The sequence below is a fragment of the Podarcis cretensis genome (genome assembly GCF_951804945.1).
Source record: "Podarcis cretensis genome assembly, chromosome: 2".
NCBI classification, from domain to species: Eukaryota; Metazoa; Chordata; class Lepidosauria; order Squamata; family Lacertidae; genus Podarcis; species Podarcis cretensis.
Window position 1 is genome coordinate 14,657,243 of NC_137171.1, and position 23,039 is coordinate 14,680,281.

A 23,039-nucleotide genomic window follows, 5' to 3' on the forward strand; every position below is an offset into this window, starting at 1 on the left:
ATCTCCCTGACCCACCCACCTTTCAATCACATGCCAGCATGATTTGTGGGGGACGGACTTGTTTTTTGCCCGCATGGTTTGAAACAAAACCGTGCAGGAAAAGGCACAGCTTGCAAAATGCCAACATTCAGCTGATCATTGGAGATTGCAAAGCCGGGCGCACAGCACTCCACGTGACTCTGGCCAGGGACAGATGAAGACCCATAGAGCACACGAACCGGGTGCCCCTATGAGAAACCTGAAAGCAGGATTTAAGCACAACAGCATTCTCCACACCTCCGAGCCCCAGCCACTGATGTTCAGAGGCATGCTGCCTCCAACAGAGGAGAGAGGCATCGTACCAGAAGCCGAGCAATGCATAGAATGGTAAAATGCACATGGTCAATTGCTGTGGGATGGAGACAGAACTTTCCAGAGGTATTTGCTGGTGGGGGGGGGGAGGCAAGTCCAGATGGGACTTTGGATGTCCTGGGAGGAATCTAGACACATATAAAAAACCTTGCGAGAAAGCTTTAAAAAAACAAAAACACTTTGAAAAATATATTGAATGTCCCATAGCTCACTATTGCCATGTAGTGTCACATTTGTGTAACACACGTTACAACACACTTAAAAGGTTTGATTTGCAGCTGTATAGCCGAGTCCCTGATCTAATAAGACAGCAGGGACTGTTACTGCTTTTGCTGTTCTGATGTAAGCCACTCCGGGAGCCCTTTTGGTTAATGAACTGGTTAAAAATGCTTAACATGTTTTTAGAGAAAAGCTTGGAAAACAAGCCACTTGCTATGGCTTAGGACAAGGTTGAGGAGCCAGCAGTCCAACAACATATGGACAGCCACAGGTTTCCCATCTCTGGGCTAGGGAGTCAGAAAGAAGTCATTTATGGCCATCGTAAAAAGAGTGGGATTGACGAAACAACTTCATTATATTTGAACCTGGAATTAATGGTCCCCTTACCGTTAACGACAGTTCTCCGGGCTATCTCCCAGAGGACGAGGCCATATGCCCAAATGTCGGTCCGCTTGAAGGATTCAAAGCGGTCCATTTGAATCTGTTCATCTAAAACTTCAGGCGCCATGTAACGTTTTGTGCCCACCCTTGGGTTGTTGCCAATGTCCAAGTAGTCGCTGCTCTGGGAATGCATGACTGCCAGACCTGAGGGAGAAACAGTGCCAATGGTTAGAAGAATGCTGGTCTATGATGGCAACTGATGAACCTATTACAACATCCTGCGAACTTATGCTAAGACTAAAGCATATACTAGTAACTGAATTACTGTTTTACGTCTGTCTGAACAAAGCTGCTGTACAGTGGTACCTGGGGTTAAGTACTTAATTCGTTCCAGAGGTCCGTTCTTAACCTGAAATGGTTCTTAACCTGAAGCACCACTTTAGCTAAGGGGGCCTCCTGCTGCCGCCGCACCGCCAGAGCCCGATTTCTGTTCTTATCCTGAAGCAAAGTTCTTAACCTGAAGCACTATTTCTGAGTTAGCAGAGTGTGTAACCTGAAGCGTATGTAACCCAAGGTACCACTGTATTTGTTACTCATCAACAAGTATTCTGAGTGAGTAAATGTTATTTTCACATTTTACAAGACTGTTTGTGTGATTATTGTTTTAAGGGAGGGGGAAAGGGGGGGAATAGCAGGAGAATCCAGTCTGCCTTAAAGCACCCCGGATTGCTAAAAGGCTAAAACTAGCTTAAGCTTCCCTTTTAAGCTGCAAAGGGACACACTCTGCTGGACTCACAAACACGAGGAAGGATAATAGCCAATAAATATACCCTCACCTAGCAACTATTCACATCCCTACACAAAAACCACACCTTTCCATTCTGGCTTGGAGTGGCTGGCAGCACTGATGGAGGAAGGCAGGTGGGGGGTCTGTGGTGCGCACTGGGTATCAGCCATGACGGCAGGTGACATCGCCATGCCACCCCCTATGCTTGTGGCATGGGCAGCACCCCGGATGCTCGTTGCACGGGCGGCATGCCGCTAGGGTCGACACTGGCGCAGGTGGCAAACAGTCCCCCCCCACTTGCCGTGCTGGCAGCTAGCCCCATCCCATGGTGTTGGGGCACGTAGCTCTGCCCCTGGCTAGCAGCCCACCTCCCTGCCTTTCTGTGTGCCCACTTGTGTGTAATCACTTAGAAAGGGGCGCAGGTGGTGCTGTGGTCTAAACCACTGATCATCTTGGGCTTGCCGATCAGAAGGTCGGCGGTTAGAAACCCTGTGACGGGTTGAGCTCCCGTTGCTCTGTCCCAGCTCCTGCCCACCTAGCAGTTCGAAAGCACACCAGTGCAAGTAGATAAATAGGTACCACGGCAGTGGGAAGATAAACAGCGTTTCCATGCGTTCTGGTTTCCGTTGCGCCAGAAGCGGTTTAGTCATGCTGGCCACATGACCCGGAAAGCTGTCTGTGGACAAACGCCGGCTCCCTCGGCCTGAAAGCGAGATGACCGCCACAACCCCATAGTCGCCTTTGACTGGACTTAACCATCCAGGGGTCCTTTACCTTTCTTTTTCATCACTTGGAAGATGCGAGAGTCAGACTTCCCATGACTCTCTTCTTCCCCTCAAAAGCTTCCTAATTCCTTAAGCAGAGGTTGGACCAGCATTTCCAGCACCTAAAGTCTACTTACCCAGATCAGCGATGCAGCACTGCTTGTTGTTCTTGACTAAGATGTTCCTACTCTTTAGGTCCCGGTGAGCAATGGCTGGCTTGCCCTGGGTACCAAAGATCTCCACGTGGAGATGGAGGAGGCCGCAGATGATGGAGTTGGCGAAGAGCAAGCAGCTCTCCACATCCAGTGGCGTGTGCTGAAGGTAGTCGTAGAGGGAGCCGTGCTCATGGTAGTGGGTGATCAGCCACAGCTGGGTGCTGGAGTTCCTGGAGGTCATGTCGGAGGCAATGAATCCTGCGGTCGGTTGAAGGAGGGCAGAAATCAGGAGTGGACCCCACACAAGGGCATGAATGATCAAGGGGCTTCAGAAAGAAATGCAAAATGGCTGCCCGTTTTGCCCTAAGGAAATTTTAGGAGGGGGTTGTGAGAATGAGGGGGAGGCGAAATAAGAAGGATGGAGGAGAAAGGGAGAGAAGCAGAAAAAAGGTGAAGTTAGGACAGGCATAGGCAAATTCAGCCCTCCAGATGTTTTGGGACTACAACTCCCATCATCCCTAGCTAACAGGACCAGTGGTCAGGGATGATGGAAGTTGTAGTCCCAGAACATTTGGCGGGCCGAGTTTGCCTATGCCTGAGCTAGGATAACTAGGAAGGGTTTGCAGAGGAGCAGACAAGAGTAAAAACTGAAGGAGGGCATTGTTGAACTGAGAATAGATGCTATGCTGTTAGACACACAGACCATTATCCCCAATTCTCTGCTATGACTGGCAGTAGGCCTCAAACTCATTCTTCACGATTCTAAACAGAGGCATCTCCCAGGTTTGCTATCTGTGACTGCACAGAGGCAGAAGGAGGAGAAAATAAAGGAGATGTGCTGTAGGGATGGACAAATACTGCCGTTTCGGTTTTGCTCAGTTCTTCATTTTTCCAATCTGGAGTTTTCAACCTTTCTGTAATGGATTGTGACCTCTGTTTTCAAAAGCACCTATTTTAGGGCTTATTTCTCCTAATATACAGATTTTTGTGGCAATTTTGCCCAATACATACATTCTGCAAAGCACATTCATATTTCCCCCCAATACAATGCACTTCTGTATGTTATCTTCCCAAGCACACACATTTTTGTGCACTTTGCCCTAGTATATTCATTTCTGTGCATGTTACTTGGTTAGTGAAATGAATGGCAAATTTCAGAAATTGTAAATTTTGAATACTTTATATACAGTGGTACCTTGGTTCTTGAATGTAATCCATTCCCGAAGTCTGTTTGACTTCTGAAACGTTCGAAAACCAAGGCACGGCTTCGGAATGGCGCAGGTGCCCCAGAAACAATAGCCGACAGCTGCATCAGACATTTGGCTTCCAAAAAATGTTCAAAAGCCGAAACACTTATGTAATGGTTCTAGGGGTTGCTTGTGCGTAAACCGGCGCCACACCTGGCTGGGTTGCCTGAGTGAACCTTTTCTGTCCGGACAGCCACTTGCCCGTGGCTGTCTCAATCGCTGGCAGAATCCGTCAGTGGGCGTTTCTTGAACTTCTTCCAGCAAAGAAGCTCTTTGACGCCTAGTCTCCGCCTACTCTCCCTGCGCGGAAGCCTTCTGCGCAAGGAGGGTGTGGGCAGCGGAGGACCCGTGCTCTCCCCGCTGGTCCCCGGCAAGGAGTCATGGGACCGCCTCGCCAATTCCCCCATCTGCCCCCCTTCTCCACTGGTGCTGTGCTGATTTCCTTCCCCAGAAGATGGGCTGCTTCTCCCCATCCTGGGACGCTCTCCGGAATCCCTCTGGAGCCCCCCCTCTCCTTCTGGCCCCGATGGCAGTTCCCTGACAACTTACTTCCGGGTTTTCAGCGTTCGGGAGCCGAAATGTTCGAGTAGCAAGGCATTCCAAAACCAAGGTTCCACTGTATATATATTTAGTGCTTTTTAAAAAAATAAAAGGTGTCAGAACTGCGATCTGGCTAAAAAAAAAAAAGCATTGACAATACTGATTTATCTGTGCTGATACTTCTGGAAAAACTGCCCCATTTCTGCTCACCTAAGATGTTGTCATGCCTCAGCAGCACTGTGTTGTAGATCTCTGTCTCACGGAACCACGACTGCTCATCCCGGGACGAGAAGATCTTGACCGCCACATTTTCCCCATGCCACGTAGCACGCCACACCTCCCCATATCGTCCTTTGCCTGTTGGGGGTGGGGGTGACAGTTTTCACACTAGGTTTTGCTTACCTCCATCTAGGTTCATCATCCTGAGCTGGTGCATAAACATACACTAAAGAATGTTAGCATACATCTTTCCTTTTACCCATTGTTGTCTTTTTAATTGTATATATTGCTTGTTTTAGGGACGCGGGTAGCGCTGTGGGTTAAACCACAGAGCCTAGGACTTGCTGATCAGAAGGTCGGCGGTTCGAATCCCCGTGACGGGGTGAGCTCCCGTTGCTCAGTCCCTGCTCCTGCCAACCTAGCAGTTCGAAAGCACGTAAAGTGCAAGTAGATAAATAGGTACCGCTTTGGTGGGAAGGTAAACGATGTTTCCATGTGCTGCTGTGGTTCGCCAGAAGTGGCTTAGTCATGCCGGCTCCCTCAGTCAATAAAGCGAGATGAGTGCCGCAAACCCAGAGTTGGTCACGACTGGACCTAATGGTCAGGGGTACCTTTACATTTTTCCTATTGCTTGTTTTATGTTGCTATGGCCATTGGCTAATGCAAATAAAGTTTATCTATCTATCTATCTATCTATCTATCTATCTATCTATCTATCTTTCCTGTGCCACAGGCATAAGCCATTGAGATGCAGAATCCATTTTTGCCTGAGACGATGTGGGAATTGCCACCTAGGCAGAGGCGGAGCTAGGTGTTCTGGCACCTGGACTGGCACACATGCTGTGCGCATGGGGGCGGAGCCATGGGGGCGGGGCAAACGTCCCAGGCAGGAGGGGCGAGTGTCCTAGAGGGGCACCGCAGCGAGCAAGCCCTTAGGGAGCCACGCCGCTTTGCCAGTAGCCTTCCTCCCTTCCCTCTTCCTTTTGACAGCTTGGTGGAGGCTCCCCCCGCAGGAAGCAGCCCGGGAGTGGGGGGCGATGGCGTGCTGCCCACCCGCGACTCCCAAGCCTCTCCCGAGCTGTCAAAATGAAAGGGGAAGGGGGGAAGGCCCCCAGCAAGGCGGCACAGCTCTGCCCCTTCGCCCAACGGTGAACCAGAGCAGCGCACGGAAATGCCGTTTACCTTCCCACCGGAGCGGTACCTATTTATCTACTTGCACTTTGACGGGCTTTCGAACTGCTAGGTTGGCAGGAGCAGAGACCGAGCAACAGGAGCTCACCCCGTCGCGGGGATTCGAACCGCCGACCTTCTGATTGGCAAGTCCTAAGCTCTGTGGTTTAACCCACAGCGCCACCTGCGTAAAGGGTAATAATGGTGATCTCCCTAGCTGACCTAGTTTATGGTGATCTGCAAAACTGGCAACCTTTGCTTGTGTTAAACAATCTGGACAGTCCATTCCCCTAAAATAGAGGTCTTGCACAGCATGAAGAAAATCACAGGCCAGCAGCACAAGGTGTGGTCATATCAACTGTGCTAATTGGATCTGGGCTTTGAGCATGGGATTTTCTGTCCTGAACCGAAAACTGGAAGGGTGTCAGTTGCATAACTGAGCATGAGAGACAGACAACGTTTAGAAGATGCCTTATTGCTGTCAATACACATGTAATTTTTCCTCACTCAAAATGAGTGATGGATAAAGCGGTTCTGAAGGTACCAGTTCAGTCACTGTAAAAAGTGTAGGAGCCCAACTCTCATGACAGCAACTCCTGTCTCTTCCCTGCAGTCCCTGGAATAGTTTTTTGAACTGTTTTCAAAATGTTTGCTTAAAAAAAAAAACATCCTTGAACACATGAACAAATTAAGTTCACCTTTAAGGTAAGCATTTGAAGCCAAACTGATGTTTGATTCAGAGGTGTGTTTTGTCACAGAAATTGAAAATAAAATAATAATAATAATAATAATAATAATAATAATAATAATAATAATATATTATTTTTTCCCTGCCCATCTGGCTGGGTTTCCCCAGCCACTCTGGGTGGCTCCCAATCGAATAATAATAATAATAATTAGAAAGCGACAAAACATCAAACTTTAAAAACTTCCCTAAACAGGACTGAATGCACACTCTGTGTGAACAACACCACCTTTCTTGGGCTTGCTATTTGTGATGGCAATTCAACACAATGCTGAGCTAAGGAATGGCTCGAGAGCCCAGAGTTTAGGAGAGAGCTGGAAAATATGATTTTGTCTTCACACGCGTTAGGAAGTTCTCGGTTGGTGACAATTTGCACACTGGGTTTCTTGCTGCTTACCAACACATTCGACCAGGCTGATCTGTCGAGCCACGGTTCTTTGGACGAGGAAGGGGAGCCCAGAGCCGCTCCCGGTGGTGCAGTCATCGTTCAGCAGGTTCTAAATGCAATTTGAAAAAAGCAGTGACACACAGAGGAACGGCAAGCGAGACACACTTCAGGGAAATGGCAACAGCTAACAAGGATCTACCAAGCCGTATTCAATGCACTTTGTCACAGAACCACCCTGAGATCTATGGCTGAAATTGCATAAAGAATCAAATAATCAGAATAATGAGAATCATTTCAATACTTTCAATATCTGCCTTTCTTGTCCCAAACAAGCTCTACTCTAGATCGCCGATTTAAAAAACCAGTGCTGTAGAACTCTGTGACATCATACACTCTGTGGCAGTTGTGGCAGTTGGTATAGTTATGGCAGTTAGTTGAACAGTCCTAACAGTTAGAGCAGCAGGTTTGTTGCTGCCTGCCTCAGAGCCAGATTACCATTCGGTGTGTGAATGTTAGTTAGCCTTAGATGCAAATCTACGTAAGATATTTTAGCAACTTAAGTATCGCCTACCTGAATTGTATACAGTGGTACCTCAGGTTACATACGCTTCAGGTTACATACGCTTCAGGTTACAGACTCCGCTAACTCAGAAATAATGCTTCAGGTTAAGAACTTTGCTTCAGGATGAGAACAGAAATCGTGCTCCGGCGGCGCGGCAGCAGCAGGAGGCCCCATTAGCTAAAGTGGTGCTTCAGGTTAAGAACAGTTTCAGGTTAAAAACGAACCTCCGGAACGAATCAAGTACTTAACCCAAGGTACCACTGTATTTAATCTGCCAGTGCAAGTACATCAAGTCATATGTTATTTAAATTTAAAAAGAGAGTGTCTTGCATAGTTTTTATAGGTGGGAAAGAGAGAATTAAAGTGTCAAACGACTGAGGGCTGCCTTTTTTAAAAACAAATTTTAATTTAATTGATTTTTTTAACAATTGATTTTTAATTGATTTTTAAACAAATGCAATAACTATTAAATGTCCAGCAGTAAATTTAATGGTGTTTGATTGTCTCTAGATATAGACTTCACATTCAACAAACATTACTTTATGTAACCCATTCACTGAGAACATTGAGCGGTTGGTATAAGAAGGTCTTGATTTTGGTTAAAGAAAGGGGTCCACCTTTCTTGGAAGGTGTCTCTATTTGTTATGCCTTTAATTGCCTTCCTGAGTGGGACCCAGGGCTGTCTTCTGGAAAACGCTGCTAAATGGGAACTAAATTCCCACAGGAAACGCAGGATGAGGGGAAAAGTCACAGGCCCATGCAGCAATGGACTGCCAGCACTCTGAGCAGGTGGTCTACCTGCCATTTAACTTTCCCACAATGCCCTGGGGTGAATCAATTCCAGGGTCATTGTGGAAATCTTAAACAGCGGCTGTTCCCAGCTATACCCAGCAGAGATCAGAGCACCAGGCATTTATTTTTAAAGGAGGGCCCATCAGTGAGAGGACCTGCTGGAAAGTTTGGGCTCAAAGGAGTCTTCCCTAAGGATTCTGGGAGCTGCTGGCACCGATCCTGGTTTGAAGCGCAACTAGGAAGCTCAAACCAAAAGCTTTCAGCAGCCCACCACCAGCAGCGAAGCGAGATTCTGGGAGATCACAGAAGCTCAAGGGACTTCAGGTGAGCTTGCAGTCCAATGCTGGGTGGGACAGAGGTGCTATTACAGTGGTACCTCAGGTTACAGACGCTTCAGGTTACAGATACTTCAGGTTACGGACTCCGCTAACCCAGAAATAGTACCTCGGGTTAAGACCTTTGCTTCAGGATGAGAACAGAAATCGCACGGCGGCACTGGGAGGCCCCATTAGCTAAAGTGGTGCTTCAGGTTAAGAACAGTTTCAGGTTAAGAATGGACCTCCAGAACGAATTAAGTTCTTAACCCGAGGTACCACTGTAGTGACTACAGTGGACGCTCAGGTTGCGAACGTGATCCGTGTGGGAGGCATGTTCGCAACCCGCAGCAGCGTCTGTGCACGCGCGGATTGCAATTCGGCGCATGCACAAAGAGCGATTTAGCGCTTTAGCGCATAAGCGGCCGCCGAAACCCGGAAGTAACCTGTTCTGGTACTTCCGGGTTTTGACGTGTCCGTAACCTGAAAAAACACAACCTGAAACATCTGTAACCCGAGGTATGACTGTACGTACTGTTAAGTTGTGGGTGAACATATCAGACGACACAGCGATTCTTCAAACAGCTCTTGTTTATTCACAGGCCAAGGCAGAACTCAACTGAAGGGTTCAGCCAGCCTGCTTATATAGAGCTCCAGTACAATGTAACTGTAACAATTTTCTAAAACTATCCAATCACTGAACGTCACTTTTGATCCCTTATTTGCATAACTTTCTACAGTATCCCCCTGCAGGCCCAGGGTGAGACCCTCAGTACATAACACTTACTTTTAAGGTACTGTCACCAAGTGTGGATGCCTTCAGTATGAAATCCATGTCTTCCAGATCATCGGGCCTCAACCGTATCCGTCTCTGCCGGCTCTGGAACACCTTCCATACAGACAGCCCCACCAACGCAGCGAGAACCAGAAAAGCGAAGAGGGGAACCAGGGTCATCAGGAGAAGGTTCTTAAGAGAAGGACTCTCCTCTTCAGGCTGATTTCCTTCACCTGGTTGGAAAGAAAGGAAATTAACTTGGTTATTATCGCTTCTCTAATGGTGAGGAGTCCTCTTGGCATTGTCACTTTTCATTTCTTAGTACAGAAAGTATTATTTTAAAATAATTTTTAAAATTGATTTTCTTTTCTCATAACAAATATCCAATATCACTACAAAATATTCATTTTCCAATTTCCCCCCTCCCTGTTGACTTCCATTTCTGGTTTATTACATCAAATGATACATTCTGCTGTTTGTATATAATACTGTGTTATCATATTGTTATACTTCTTGTCCTCTATAAATAAAATGGTAAATGTTTATTTAAATCCTGCCTATGAGTCCATTTTTGTTGTTTCTGCAGATACCGTATATTTTTTGGGGGGGAAATAAAGAAAAAAAAATATTTCCCCCCAGGCATGGGGCTGGCGCGGGGGAAGCCCGAGCTTCCCCCGACCCCAGCCCCCAGAACAGCCTGCTATCTGCAAGCCTAGGGAGCCATGCCAGTCTCCCCAGGCTTCGGAATGCAGGCAGCTGTGCGCAACCCTCGGGAACCCGGTGCGGCTTCGTGCCGGTCTCCCAAGGGTTGCGCAGAGCTTCCTGAAGCCTGGAGAGCGAGAGGGGCCGGTGCGCACCGACCCCTCTCGCTCTCCAGGTTTCAGCAAAAGCCTGCATTCGCCCCATAGGACGTACACACATTTCCCCTTCATTTTTGGAGGGGAAAAAGTGTGTCCTATAGGGCGAAAAATACGGTATATTGTAAAGGGTTCCTATTCTTTTTCAAAATCACTGTTGTCCTTTTCATGCAGTTTGTCTGTTAACTTTGCTAACTCTGCATAGTTCATCAACTTTTCTTGCCATTGTTCTTTTGATGGTACTTCTCCGGTCTTCTAAAGGTAAAGGTAAAGGTAAAGGTAAAGGTCCAGTTGCAGACTCTGTGGTTGCACGCTCATCTCCTTTATTGGCCGAGGGAGATGGCGTACAGTTTCCAGGTCATGTGGCCAGCATGACTAAGCCGCTTCTGGCAAACCAGAGCAGCGCACGGAAATGCCGTTTACCTTCCTGCTGGAGTGGTACCTATTTATCTACTTGAACTTTGACGTGCTTTTGAACTGCTAGGTTGGCAGGAGCAGGGACCGAACAACGGGAGCTCACGATGTCGCGGGGATTCAAACCGCCAACCTTCTGATTGGCAAGCCCTAGGCTCTGTGGTTTAACCCACAGCGCCACCCTTCTGGTCTTCTAGTTTTGTGCCATTAAAATTCTTGCTGCTGTTGTAGCATACATAAATAATGTCCATTTTTCTTTCAGCAAATTCTTGTCCTAAAACAGCTAAGAAAAAAGCTTCCGGTTTTTTAACAAATGTTATTTTAAACATTTTTTAAAAATTCATTGTACAGGGTGAGTCCTTTAAAAGAGGCCCCATGGATACAGTGTACACATGTTCCATGGGGCATCTTTTAAAAGACTCACCCTGTATATAATTTCCCTTTTTTTAAAAAAAATAATAATCTTGTAATCCCACCACATGTGGTAAAATGTACCGTCCCCTTCCTTACATCTTAGTACAGAAAGTATTGATCTGATATGCAGAGATCTTTCCTATTCTGATTAGCTCAGGACTGTTCTAGAAGGTTTATTTCTATGTGAGAGAAACAGGAAGAAGGTTTCTGATGGGTTATTTCTCTGGGAAGCTGTAGACAGCTGGTTTAAATTGGTTCTGTTATGTTTCTGTCAAGGTCGTACTATAATAGTAAGACCAGGAGAAGCATGGGTCTCATTCAGTTTCTACCTCTTTGTTCTGGTGTTCTGTTCTGTATACTTAGTGTTAAGGTTAAATCTTATTATCAATTTATAAGTTTTATTGTTTTTTGCTGCAACTGGATTTTTATGGACCGTGCCAATCCTGAATGTACTGGATTTGTGACCATCATGCTCATTTACCTTCAGTATCAGTAAAGTTCTGCTGGATGAAGTACAATTACCTCTTTGTCTATTTTTTCGAAACTCTGCTATGTGTTTAAGTTTTTTTCCTGCTCCCCACCTTCAATGGGCGACAGACATTCACTCCAATCAAATGGCAATCCAGCTACTACCTCTTGGGATCTCCTACCTATGGGAGCTAATAATAATCCTCGAGGCTAGGTCCCTGCAAGAGAAAGCCACTTCCGACCTCGGGAGGAGGTGGTGTTGTGGGTTCCCGCCCCCAACACTTGCGCGGAGGCTGGCTCCCAGCCCCACGCTATCTGGGGAATCCTCTGCCACGTCATTCCCCTGGCCAGCCAATCGGCTGGCTTGGGGTGTGTGGCTTGCCGCATTTAAGGCAAGTGTGGCAGAGGAGCTACCTCTTTGCCGCCGATCAGCTGGGGAATTTCCCACCCACCCACCCTCTCGGTTTCATCTTTGACCTTGCTATGGACTTTGGTTGGTCACCGTTAAGGGGCCTGGTAGGATTTTTTCCACTTGGCAAATTGGCACCGGCCATTTGGTTTCTTTGCCTACCTCGTAGCAAATCGTCACAACTTTCCTGGTTTGGCGGTTAGGCATTGGTCGGGGTATTGTTATGTAGATGTGTGTGTGGGGGGGAGCGCCATCACCTCCCCTGGTTATTTAAGGGTAGTCCGCTAAAGGACTCCGGGGGGCGTGGCCCTGTCCGAAGCCTATGGAGGCCAGGGTTCAAGGCACACCCCTGAGCGGTGACCCCGGGGGAGTGCCTAGTTGATGTGCATCAGCAGGGCTCCCCCTGCTGGTGTTAACCCTTCCCGGCCTTCAGATAGTTGATTAGATTAGGACCAATGCCTAAGCCAATACCGCTCTTCACCTGTAATCAATAAAGTTGTGGCCAATTTTACCCCATTAACCTTAATAATGGTGTCACATGTCTTTATTTCCACTGGGGGGAGGTGGGAACTCGCCACGCAAAGCATAGCTGTACCTGGTAACTGGATGGTGCGATTCAAATTACACATGTCGGTTGAGCAACATATGATGGCAGTTTTTGTCGTGTGGGAGCCTCTGCAGAACTCAGACATGGATTGAAGGCATCCTTTCTTGTGGATCATTACCCCCTCGGTCAGATGCTTGCTCACAAAACACAGCTTCCCTGTACAAGTGCTATTGAGACAGTCTGGCTGTTCACACACACAGTTCACCAGATCTGCAGGAAGACAAAGAAAGACAGCGTTTCCCCCTGATGTTTGAGCCTTTGATACTTCCCTGCCCAGTAAGGATGATGGAGAAACATGGTTCAGATTTTGCCACAAACGTACCTGATTTGTATTTTCCAAAACAAGACGTGCAAACTGAATGACAGCTAGCCTTTGAAATCTACACTTGAAATCTACACTCTGAATTTTGGGATGCCGTTCCCCAGCCAAATTACGAGTACAAAAATGTGAAAATTCAGGGAAAGTGTGCATAAAATGCCTAAAGGTAAAGGTAAAGGGACCCCTGACCATTAGGTCCAGTCGTGACTGATTCTGGGGTTGCGGTGCTCATCTCGCTTTATTGGCTGAGGGAGCTGGCATACAGCTTCCGGGTCATGTGGCCAGCGAAACAGCGCATGGAAATGCCGTTTACCTTCCTGCCAGAGTGGTACCTATTTATCTACTTGCACTTTGATTTGCTTTTGAACTGCTAGGTTGGCAGGAGCAGGGAGCAAGCAACAGGAGCTCACCCCGTCGCAGGGATTCGAACCGCCGACCTTCTGATCGGCAAGTCCTAGGCTCTGTGGTTTAACCCACAGCACCACCTGCGTCCCACATAAAATGCATACACATTAGTAAAAATGGAATATGAAATACATAGGGAAGGTTGCTTGCAAGAATGTGTACAACAGGAAAACTTGAGTTCAAAAAGGCATCTATTAGGAGACATTTGTGCTAAAACACTTATGGTCTTTCAATTTAAAAATCACAAACTGATACAGAAATGTAAAATGGACAAGGGAAGTTTATAAACGAAATATGATTTATTTATTTAATGACGATTGACTTGAAATAAGCTGCTAGTTATGCAGCCATAATGCGTAAGCCTTTTTTTGGGGGGGGGGGAGGGACTGATGTGGAAATGTGGAAAAACAGAACTTTAGACAGGAAAAATTACAAACTGGAAGCAACGTAAATTGACAGATGTGTTCAATCCTGCCTCCATACTCAGTGGCAGAGCTAGCTGCTCCTGTACCCAGAGTAGTGGGGTGGGGTGATCCTCCCGGGGGGCGGGGATCTGATGGCCTGGGACTCGGGCTCGGACTCGGAACCAGAGGACTCTTGGTCCGCACCGGATCCTCTGCCTCAGGCGGCATCTGAACCGAGTCTGGGGCCTGATTCTGAAGAGCCCCAGTCTGCACAGGTTCCCCTGCAACAAGCACCAACTGAGCTGAGTCAGGGGCCTGAGCCTGCCCTGGCTCCAGATGTGGGGATTACCTCACTGCCTTCAGCTGGGCAATCACTTATAGCTGCTCCACTACCAGTTGGGTCAGGAGAGGCTGAGGCGGCCCCTGGGTCTAGTAACCCACCGACATCTCCCGAGCTGCAGAAACTCAGGTCTGAGAGAAGGAGAGGCCTGAGTACTCGCAGGAGGAGTGCTCACCTTCGAGGCGAGACAGGGAGGTGAGTCCCTGGGGGATCAGGACCGGCCGTTACCCCATCAGAGATAAAAGGCTGCCGGACCCTGCCCCACGTTCAACATTGCTGCTTGCTGGAACCTGCCTGTTACCCTGTGCTTGACCTAGCCTGGTTTCCTGCCTGGGCCCTGTTGGACTGACACAGCAGCGCTAGCCTCCAGGGGGGAGGTCCGATCGCGGTGAGGCGGTGCGATCCTCCTGGCGGGGGGCCGATTGCAGTGCGGTGGCACGATTTGCTCAGGGGGGATTTTGTCCGTCCCCCCCCGGATGGCACCTGGGGCGTATCGCCTCCACTGCACCCCTTTCTTACGCCCATGTCCATATTCCTAGCCCAACCAAAGAACACTACAGCCACGATATGCTCAGTATTCTGTTTAAAAGGTCCCCGGAGGCAGGAACAATCAAAGTGGTACATACAGTAGGACTAAGCACTTGATAGAGCGCCCTTGCTAAAACTCAGAAAGTCTAGGTGTGATCAGTTTCCCCCCAGGTGAGACTGCAAGACCATCTACTACATTGTTGTTGTTTAGTCGTTTAGTCGTGTCCGACTCTTCGTGACCCCATGGACCAGAGAACGCCAGGCACTCCTGTCCTCCACTGCCCCCCGCAGCTTGGTCAGACTCATGCTGGTAACCTCGAAAACACTATCCAACCATCTCGTCCTCTGTCGCCACCTTCTCCTTGTGCCCTCCATCTTTCCCAACATCAGGGTCTTCTCCAGGGAGTCTTCTCTTCTCATGAGGTGGCCAAAATACTGGAGCCTCAGCTTCACAATCTGTCCTTCCAGTGAGCACTCAGGGCTGATTTCCTTCAGAATGGAGAGGTTTGATCTTCTTGCAGTCCATGGGACTCTCAAGAGTCTCCTCCAGCACCATAATTCAAAAGCATCAATTCTTCGGCGATCAGCCTTCTTTATGGTCCAGCTCTCACTTCCATACATCACTACTGGGAAAACCATAGCTTTAACTATACGGACCTTTGTTGGCAAGGTGATGTCTCTACTTCTCAAGATGCTATCTAGGCCTGTCATTGCCCTTCTCCCAAGAAGCAGGCGTCTTTTAATCTACTACATACTCTCCAACATATCTCTGTTGAAAATAAGGATCTTGAATATAAAATATGCTGATTTGGTGAGTATCCTTAGCAGCTGCAGCTACCCAGGCTAACAGCTCACTGCCTCAGTGGGGCTTGGTTCTGAAGCTAAGTGTCTCTAAGGAACAGCAGCATCTTTGGCAAACAGCTGTTTTGGCAAGGGGGCTCGGTGCTAAAGTCTCCGCCTCTCCCCACTCTGCCTGACACAACTGTCTCCCACTCACCTTTTCCTTCAGCCGCCTCGATGTTTCTTGGCAGGCTCATGATGGCCACGAACAGGCCAGCGATAGCTCTTTGCAGCATTGTCTCTACAAAAAGGGCAGAATGAGTTAAGGAAGGGGATCCTGGAAGAACATTTCAGACACACAGGATAACAGCATTTGTCTCACCAAAGATATGCTACATGGAGATTTATACATTTACCTATTTTTAAAATGTATTCAAGAAGAGCCTGCCCTCAGTGGCGTAGCGTGGGGGGTGCAGGGGGGGCCGGCCGCACCGGGCGCAACATCTGGGGGTTAGGGTGTGCAAATCCACGGTTTAGGGGGCGCAAATCCACGGGTTAGGGGGTGCAAATTACTTGCCTTGCCCCGGGTGCTGACAACCCACGCTACGCCACTGCCTGCCCTAGAACATCTGGGGCATGGAACTGAATGGAGGGGAGGTGACCACAGTCTTAATCTCTCAGGACCTGGTGTGTGAAGTTGAGTGTTGTTGAACTGATGAGGAACACTGACCACAGTGTTATACAGTTGTACCTTGGATCCCAAACGCCTTGCAAGTCGAACATTTTGGCTCCCGAACGCCACAAACCCAGAAATGACTGTTCCGGTTTGCGAACTATTTTTGGTAGCCAAACGTCTGATGGGGCTTCCGCAGCTTCCAGTTGGCTGCAGGAGCTTCCTGCAGCCAATCAGAAGCTGCACTTTGGTTTCCAAACGTTTTGGAAGTCAAATGGACTTCTGGAACGGATTCTGTTTGACTTCCAAGGTACGACTGCATACTTATAGATTTGGGGGTGGTATCCCTTAAATCCTAGAAATTAATAAATGGTAGGATTTTGATTATTTGGGATATGAAAGGAGAAAGACAAGGTGCAGAGGAATTCCTGAGCAAGCCTATGCTTGACCTGGGCAAGCTAGGACCATTAAGAAAACAATCCGGGGTCTTTGAGAGCCACACTAGCAATGCAATAGAACTCTCCTTCCCCCTTGCCCTGAGGTGTGAACAAAGACTGGGAGTTTGGAAGGTTGCCAGGGTAACTGGGTGTAAGGTGACAGGAAAAGAGAGTTTTTAGTGAGTGTTCTGGGAAGAAGGAAAAAGGAAGACTGGGATCCATCTTGGGCAGGCTGGCTGAAGGCAGGCTGCAGTGCTGTGGGGGACAAGAGGATGCCAGCATAGTTAACCAGCAGAATCAGGTCACTAGAAGGCACCCTTCAGAGAACAGGATGTCTTGTCCAAATGAGAACAGCACTTCTCGCTGTTCAGGTTTAGCACAAAGGTGTTGGGCAGGGAGCTATTCTGCAGGTGGGTCTGCAAAGAGAAGGCAGGCTTTTGAGCAGCCACTGTCTTCTATTCACTGACTCTTCATGATAAAACCCTATCTGGAGATGATGGTGTGCTAACTTAGAAAACCTGCCCACCACATGTTCTGAGCTGCAATTGTGGGTATACAGTCGTACCTTGGATCCCAAACACCTTGCAAGTCGAACGTTTTGACTCCCAAATGCCGCAAACCGGTGTTCCAGTTTGCGAACGTTCTTTGGAACCCGAACGTCTGACCGGGCTTCCACGGCTTCTGATTGGCTGCAGGAGCTTCCTGTAGCCAATCGGAAGCTGCACCTTGGTTTTGGAAGTTGAATGGACTTCCGGAACGGATTCCGTTTGACTCCAGGTACCACTGTACTGGTTTTCACTTTTGTTGTTTTTAAAGGAGAGAAGAGTTTCTAATTTTGTTTCTTGGAAAGATCTGGCCTCAAAGGATGCTGAGTTCATCCTGCACTGTTGTGTGATTGGATTCTTTTTCGTGCTACGCTGCCTGGCTGTGCTCCAAGCTGCCCCTTCTGTATCTCCATGAGCTGAGCCCAGCTGTTGATTTCAGAGACTCAGGGGTTTTGTCGCAGGCTTATCACTAACATAAAAATACTCTTTGCAGGAATCCAGAAATGTTCCAGCTGCTCCACTGAAGAGACAGGAGTGGGAAGGCGGTTGGGTGGGCTTTTCTGTTTTGTTTTTTTGGATTGCTTGTTTGTTCATTTCCTTGTGAAACAGAAACTCTTGCCAAGCTAAACCCATGGGAGTCTTGACCTCACCCATGCCCCTTCCAATTCCTGCAAGCTTCCCCTTCGTCAATACAGGCAAAATTTGGGTCCTGAGAGTCTGAGACCGTTCTGGTCCTGCGTCGCCCACAAATTCCTAGCATAAACAAGTCACCACTCAGCTTCCTGCTATTCAAGAATTCCAGTGTGTAGCCAGGGCGTTGCAGCCCGGACAGGAATCAAGATTGTTTAGATTCTGTCCCTGATGTTTGGGGGTGGAAAGGGAGATATGCAAGCAAAGGGAGTTCCACCAGTCTGCAAAGATCTATCAGAGAAAGGCATATGCTGCATGGCTCCAGCCTTGGAAGAATAGCAACTCCCCCAGAAACAGCTTGCTTTGTTTTTGCCGGTGGAGGGGAAGTTGAGGCTAAAGCTCAGAGAACATTGGCCTGTAAATAGTGATATCAGAAAGGAAGACTAAGATCAAGATCCTGTGCAGAGGGAATGTTGGCTCCTTGCAAATCAGAAGTCTGTATCGAGAGCTGGTCCTCCCCTCTCTTTTCTGGCACAACGCCCCCCCCCCTCATTTCAGTCTTTGGGCTCCTCCAGACAACCTGTTTACTGAGCATGCATTTTGATTTGCTTGTCCAAAGCATATACAGAGGTTCAGTGGCGTAGCGTGGGTTGTCAGCACCCGGGGCAAGGCAAGTAATTTGCGCCCCCTAACCCATGGATTTGCGCCCCCAACCCGTGGATTTGCGCCCCCTAACCCTAACCCCCAGATGTTGCGCCCGGTGCGGCTGGCCCCCCCTGCACCCCCCACGCTACGCCACTGCAGAGGTTAGATTGAGCATTTGTTGTGGTTTGTTTGTTGTTGTTTTTTTATATTTTATTGGTTTTTAGCTTACAAAATTATAAAACATACCTCACAGTTTATCACAGATACATTCTTATTTGGACTTCCATCAGCACCTCTGATAATCCTCCGTCTTAATCACTTCTTATGCCTTTCTTAACTTAATATTGCCATTAAATCTTTTAACATATCATCTCTCTTTTTCCATTTTTACAATATTTCTAATATTACTCCTCACAGAACTTCTTGCAAACCTACAAACGCCATCTGATCATCACAAATACTTTTCAGATAGTCCGTAAATTTACTCCAGTCTTCTGTAAACTTCTGGTCTCGCTGGTTTTGGATCCTTCCTGTTAGTTTGTCCAATTCCGCATGCGGTGTTGTGGTTTGTTTGAATGGAGGTTATACACAGGGCTTTTTTCAGCTGGAACTTGCAGGAACACAGCTCCGGCACCTCTCAGGTGGGCACCACTGCCATTATAACAGACCTTCCAAGTGTCCCTATTTTCCAGGGACAGTCCCAGATTTACAAAAGCAGCCCTGGTTTCTGATTTGATCCCAGAATGTCCCGCTTTTCCTTAGGCCAGGGGTGTCCAAACTTTTTTCAAAGAGGGCCAGATTTGATGAAGTGAACATGCATGAGGGCCGACCAAAGTTGTTGACCTACTTTTAGGATTGAAGTTGTTGAGTTTTGGGGGATTTAACCACAAAGTTGTTGAGCTTTTTTTTTAGGATTGAGGTTGCTGACCTTCTTTTAGGGTTGAAGTTGTGGAGATTTTTTATGGATTTTACCCCAGGAAATAAACTGTCACAGGGGCTGGATTAAACCAACCAGCGGGCCAAATTAGACCCCGGAAATGGATTTTGCTCATGCCTGCCTTAAAGGTAAAGGTAAAGGGACCCCTGACCATTAGGTCCAGTCGTGACCGACTCTGGGTTACGGCACTCATCTCGCTTTATTGGCCAATGGAGCCGGCGTACAGCTTCCGGGTCATGTGGCCAGCATGACTAAGCCACTTCTGGCGAACCAGAGCAGTGCACGGAAACGCCATTTACCTTCCCGCCGGAGTGATACCTATTTATCTACTTGCACTTTGACATGCTTTCGAACTGCTAGGTTGGCAGGAGCAGGGACCGAGCAACGGGAGGTCACCCGTCGCGGGGATTCGAACCACGGACCTTCTGATCAGCAAGTCCTAGGTTCTGTGGTTTAACCCACAGCGCCACCCGCGTCCCTCATGCCTGCCTTAGTCCATCCACATTTTCATAAGAGAAATGTTGGAGGGTATGTTATAAGAGGACAAGGGAGGCATTCATGGTGAGTTCTGGCACCTCTTTTTCTTTAAAAAATAGCACTGGTTATACAACCATGAGCATCCATTTGATCTTCTTGCAGCAGGACAGTTATACGCCTTCCATAACAATTAGTTCATTCCACACCTTTGAGTGCATTTCTCCATCGCTCAAGAGTACCTCCAGACTGTGACTCTTTTTGCAAGATTCAGGTGCGTAACAGAGCTTTGCACAGGCAATTATGGATAAAAAGGCTCTGTTTCCCCAGCACAACAAATCCACTTTAAAAGAGAATTGGTCTATTTGCGGCCTGGAAAGTGTGGGAGGAACAAAAGATTAATGGGAATGTATGTACAGGAAACATAAATCAGGATAAATACTCATTGTCGTACAACTGCTCCGCTGACAAATCAGACTGGATGCTCAATAGAGACATTTTCTGTCTATCATCTTTCCTCCCACTCTGTTCTCAATTTGTGCTCATTTTCATCCTCTTGGGCAGCCCGACAGCTACAACACTTCAGCATTGCCTTTGCTCCAGCTGCTGAATCCCAGATTTTTCTGTCCGAAATGGGGAACCTTGTGACCTCGTCATTTCACAACTGGCCTGATCTCTAGTTCTCATAGACACTGTCTGCATCAAAGTCTCTGGAGGATGCACCAAAGAGGCGCCTTCTTGTGTCTACTGCTCTCCAGATCCTTCTTGGATGAGACCAGGGAATCGTCAAATCGAGCATTTCTATAATTCGGCTCCATCGCAGCCCATTTAAAAAGGTAAAGGACCCCTGGACAGTTAAGTCCAGTCAAATAGGGTTGTGGCCTTCATCTTGCTTTCAGGCCGAGGGAGCCGGTGTTTGTCCACAAACAGCTTTCCAGGTCATGTAGCTGACATGACTAAACCGCTTTTGGCACAACATTACCCCATATGGAAACCAGAGCGCACAGGAATGCCGTTTACCTTCCCGCCGCAGCGGTACCTATTTATCTACTTCAGTGGTGTCCAAACTTTTTTCAAAGAGAGCAAGATTTGATGAAGTGAAGGGCCATGAGGGCCAACCAAAGTGCCCACCAAATCCTTTTTTTAGGATTGAAGTTGTTGAGCTTTTTTATGATTTTACCCCAAAGTTGTTGAGCCTTTTTTTAGGGTTGAAATTGTGGAGGTTTTTTACCCCAGGAAATAAACTGCCACAGGGGCTGGATTAAACCGACTGGCAGGCCGAATTAGGCCCCTGAAATGGGCTTTGGACATGCCTAATCTACTTGCACTAGCGTGCTTTCAGACTGCTAAGTTGGCAGGAGCTGGGACAGAGCAACGGGAGCTCACCCCGTCGCGGGGATTCGAACCGCCGACCTTCTGATCGGCAAGTCCTAGGCTCTGTGGTTTAACCCACAGCGCCACCCGCATCTCTTTTACAGCCCATGTACAGAGGAGGAGAAAGGTGAAAAGTTGCGTGCATACTGTTTTGCCCTCTGTCAAGCCAAAGGAAGCTACAGAGGAAACTCACTGCCACAAAGTTTGTGGCAAATAACATATGGGTAGGGATGAAGAATCTGTCCATTTGGAGTCTTTAAGTTTCACATTTTTCCAATCATAAATTCAATTGTCTCACTTTCCTGCAGCAGTTTGTGATTTTTTTAAAGATAAAAATTGCTGGTGAAAAATTGTTAGTATTTCAATGTGAATTTCTCTGAATAACCACATATTTGTACGCAGTTTTGACTAATACACACGTTTTTGAAAGCAACTTCCCGTAAAAGGCATTTTTGTATGTTATTTTCACTAATATATGCATTTTACACCCCCCCCCCCATATATGTATTTTTGAATTCAATGGTTGGCTAGAGAACTTTACTGCGAAATTTGGAGACATGCAGATTTTGAATGATAGCTGTGTTTCGGTTTGCATATTGATCCGAGAAGCACAGATTGGGTAGTTTCTCACTGAAAGGCAAACACAATTGAATTGCTTCTCCAGCTCTGCACATGGGCCCACAAAACGCATTGCCACAGCACATTCCGACAACCATCAAGTTTGGCTGTAACACTGGCAATAAACCAACATTAGAGAAGTCAGTCTGTCTGTGCTTGTGTATGCGCTTTGAGCAGTCCTCACTTTGCTCCACCCTTTCTGGAGTGGGGAAACATATAACAGAGCTGATGGCTTGCTATTACGTGCAAACCAGCGCTTGCTATCTGATTCCTCCAACCATGCCATGTGAGCTGGAAAGCAAGAACAAACCTTGGCTTCCGTTTGTGTTATATCTGGAGATAAATAGTGCTGGTTTGTAGCAGTCAGCCAGCCACTCTTAAGTTTGTTTCCCCACTCTAGAAAGGGAGGAGTAAAGTGTGGACTGCCCGACCCAGTGTGTAGGTTGTGTGTAGAATAAGTTCCCTGACCATGATTTATGGCCAGCGTTTTATGTGGGTGCAGCCAACGGTCTGGCCCCAAACAAGGTGAAATCACATTGTATTCTTACAGTATCTTACTATATAGTTCATGTGTTTTGTTCTCACTTACGTATTATGTATCAAAACTTGAAAAATCAATAAGAATAATTGTTAAAATAAAGATATCTCATTCTGTAGCCTACTGTCCACAAATAATTGGTGCCAGCTCTTCATCCAGTCTCAAGTTAATTTTCCCGGACCAATCTGTGTGCAGCCAGGGAGCCGCCTAGTGTAAAATCAAGTGATGCTCAGAACCTGTCAATATCAGGTATTGACTTCTGCAAATTCACCCTGAGGCAGAAGGGTGAGCAATAGCAATCTGGTACAAGTGGATAACAGGAATACAGCATCTCTCTCTCTCTCCCCCCCCCCTTTTATCAAGCAGTGTATAAATTCTATGACATTAAATAAATAAATATTTCTATTTATATAGCCACAAGGGCGAATGTTTACTGCATCTTCGGATTTGCCAATTAAAAGAACTTACTGTAATATATTTATTTTTTCATTACATCTGCTTAATCGTCCCATGTTCTACTAACAAGCATGCTTTTTGCCACAAGCTGCCAGAACAAGGTCCAGGGCCTCTTCAGGGCTAACGCACTGGAAGGGGACTGTGCAGAATCTCCAGCAGTCAGGAAGTGGGATTTCCGTGCCCTGGCATGGGCGGTTCTTGCAGGAGGGGATAAAGGATGCTGTAGCTATGACAGCAAATATAACAATAGTGTGTGCATGTGCACTTAAGAGCTTTTGAATGGATTGCCAAAGTATCACTTTAATGGTCTCTCTCTCTCTCTCTCTCTCTCTCTCTCTGTATCATCTATCTATCTATC

General features: G+C 47.3%; 1 protein-coding gene across 2 annotated transcripts in view; it reads right to left on the reverse strand.

Annotated features, from left to right (window-relative positions):
* The window catches only part of ACVRL1 (activin A receptor like type 1), a 261,538-nt gene that overhangs the window by 226,477 nt on the left and 12,022 nt on the right, over positions 1-23,039 (reverse strand). For both annotated transcript variants that reach the window (XR_013836026.1, XM_079966398.1), the window contains exons 2-8: positions 15,572-15,655; positions 12,567-12,788; positions 9,422-9,642; positions 6,976-7,075; positions 4,655-4,801; positions 2,640-2,915; positions 958-1,155 (exon numbers count right to left, since the gene is read on the reverse strand). Coding sequence is in view for 1 of the 2 variants with exons in the window: in XM_079966398.1 (XP_079822524.1) it covers positions 958-1,155; positions 2,640-2,915; positions 4,655-4,801; positions 6,976-7,075; positions 9,422-9,642; positions 12,567-12,788; positions 15,572-15,650 (1,243 nt within the window). In the remaining variant the exon portion in view is untranslated. The remainder of the gene's footprint in view (positions 1-957; positions 1,156-2,639; positions 2,916-4,654; positions 4,802-6,975; positions 7,076-9,421; positions 9,643-12,566; positions 12,789-15,571; positions 15,656-23,039) is intronic.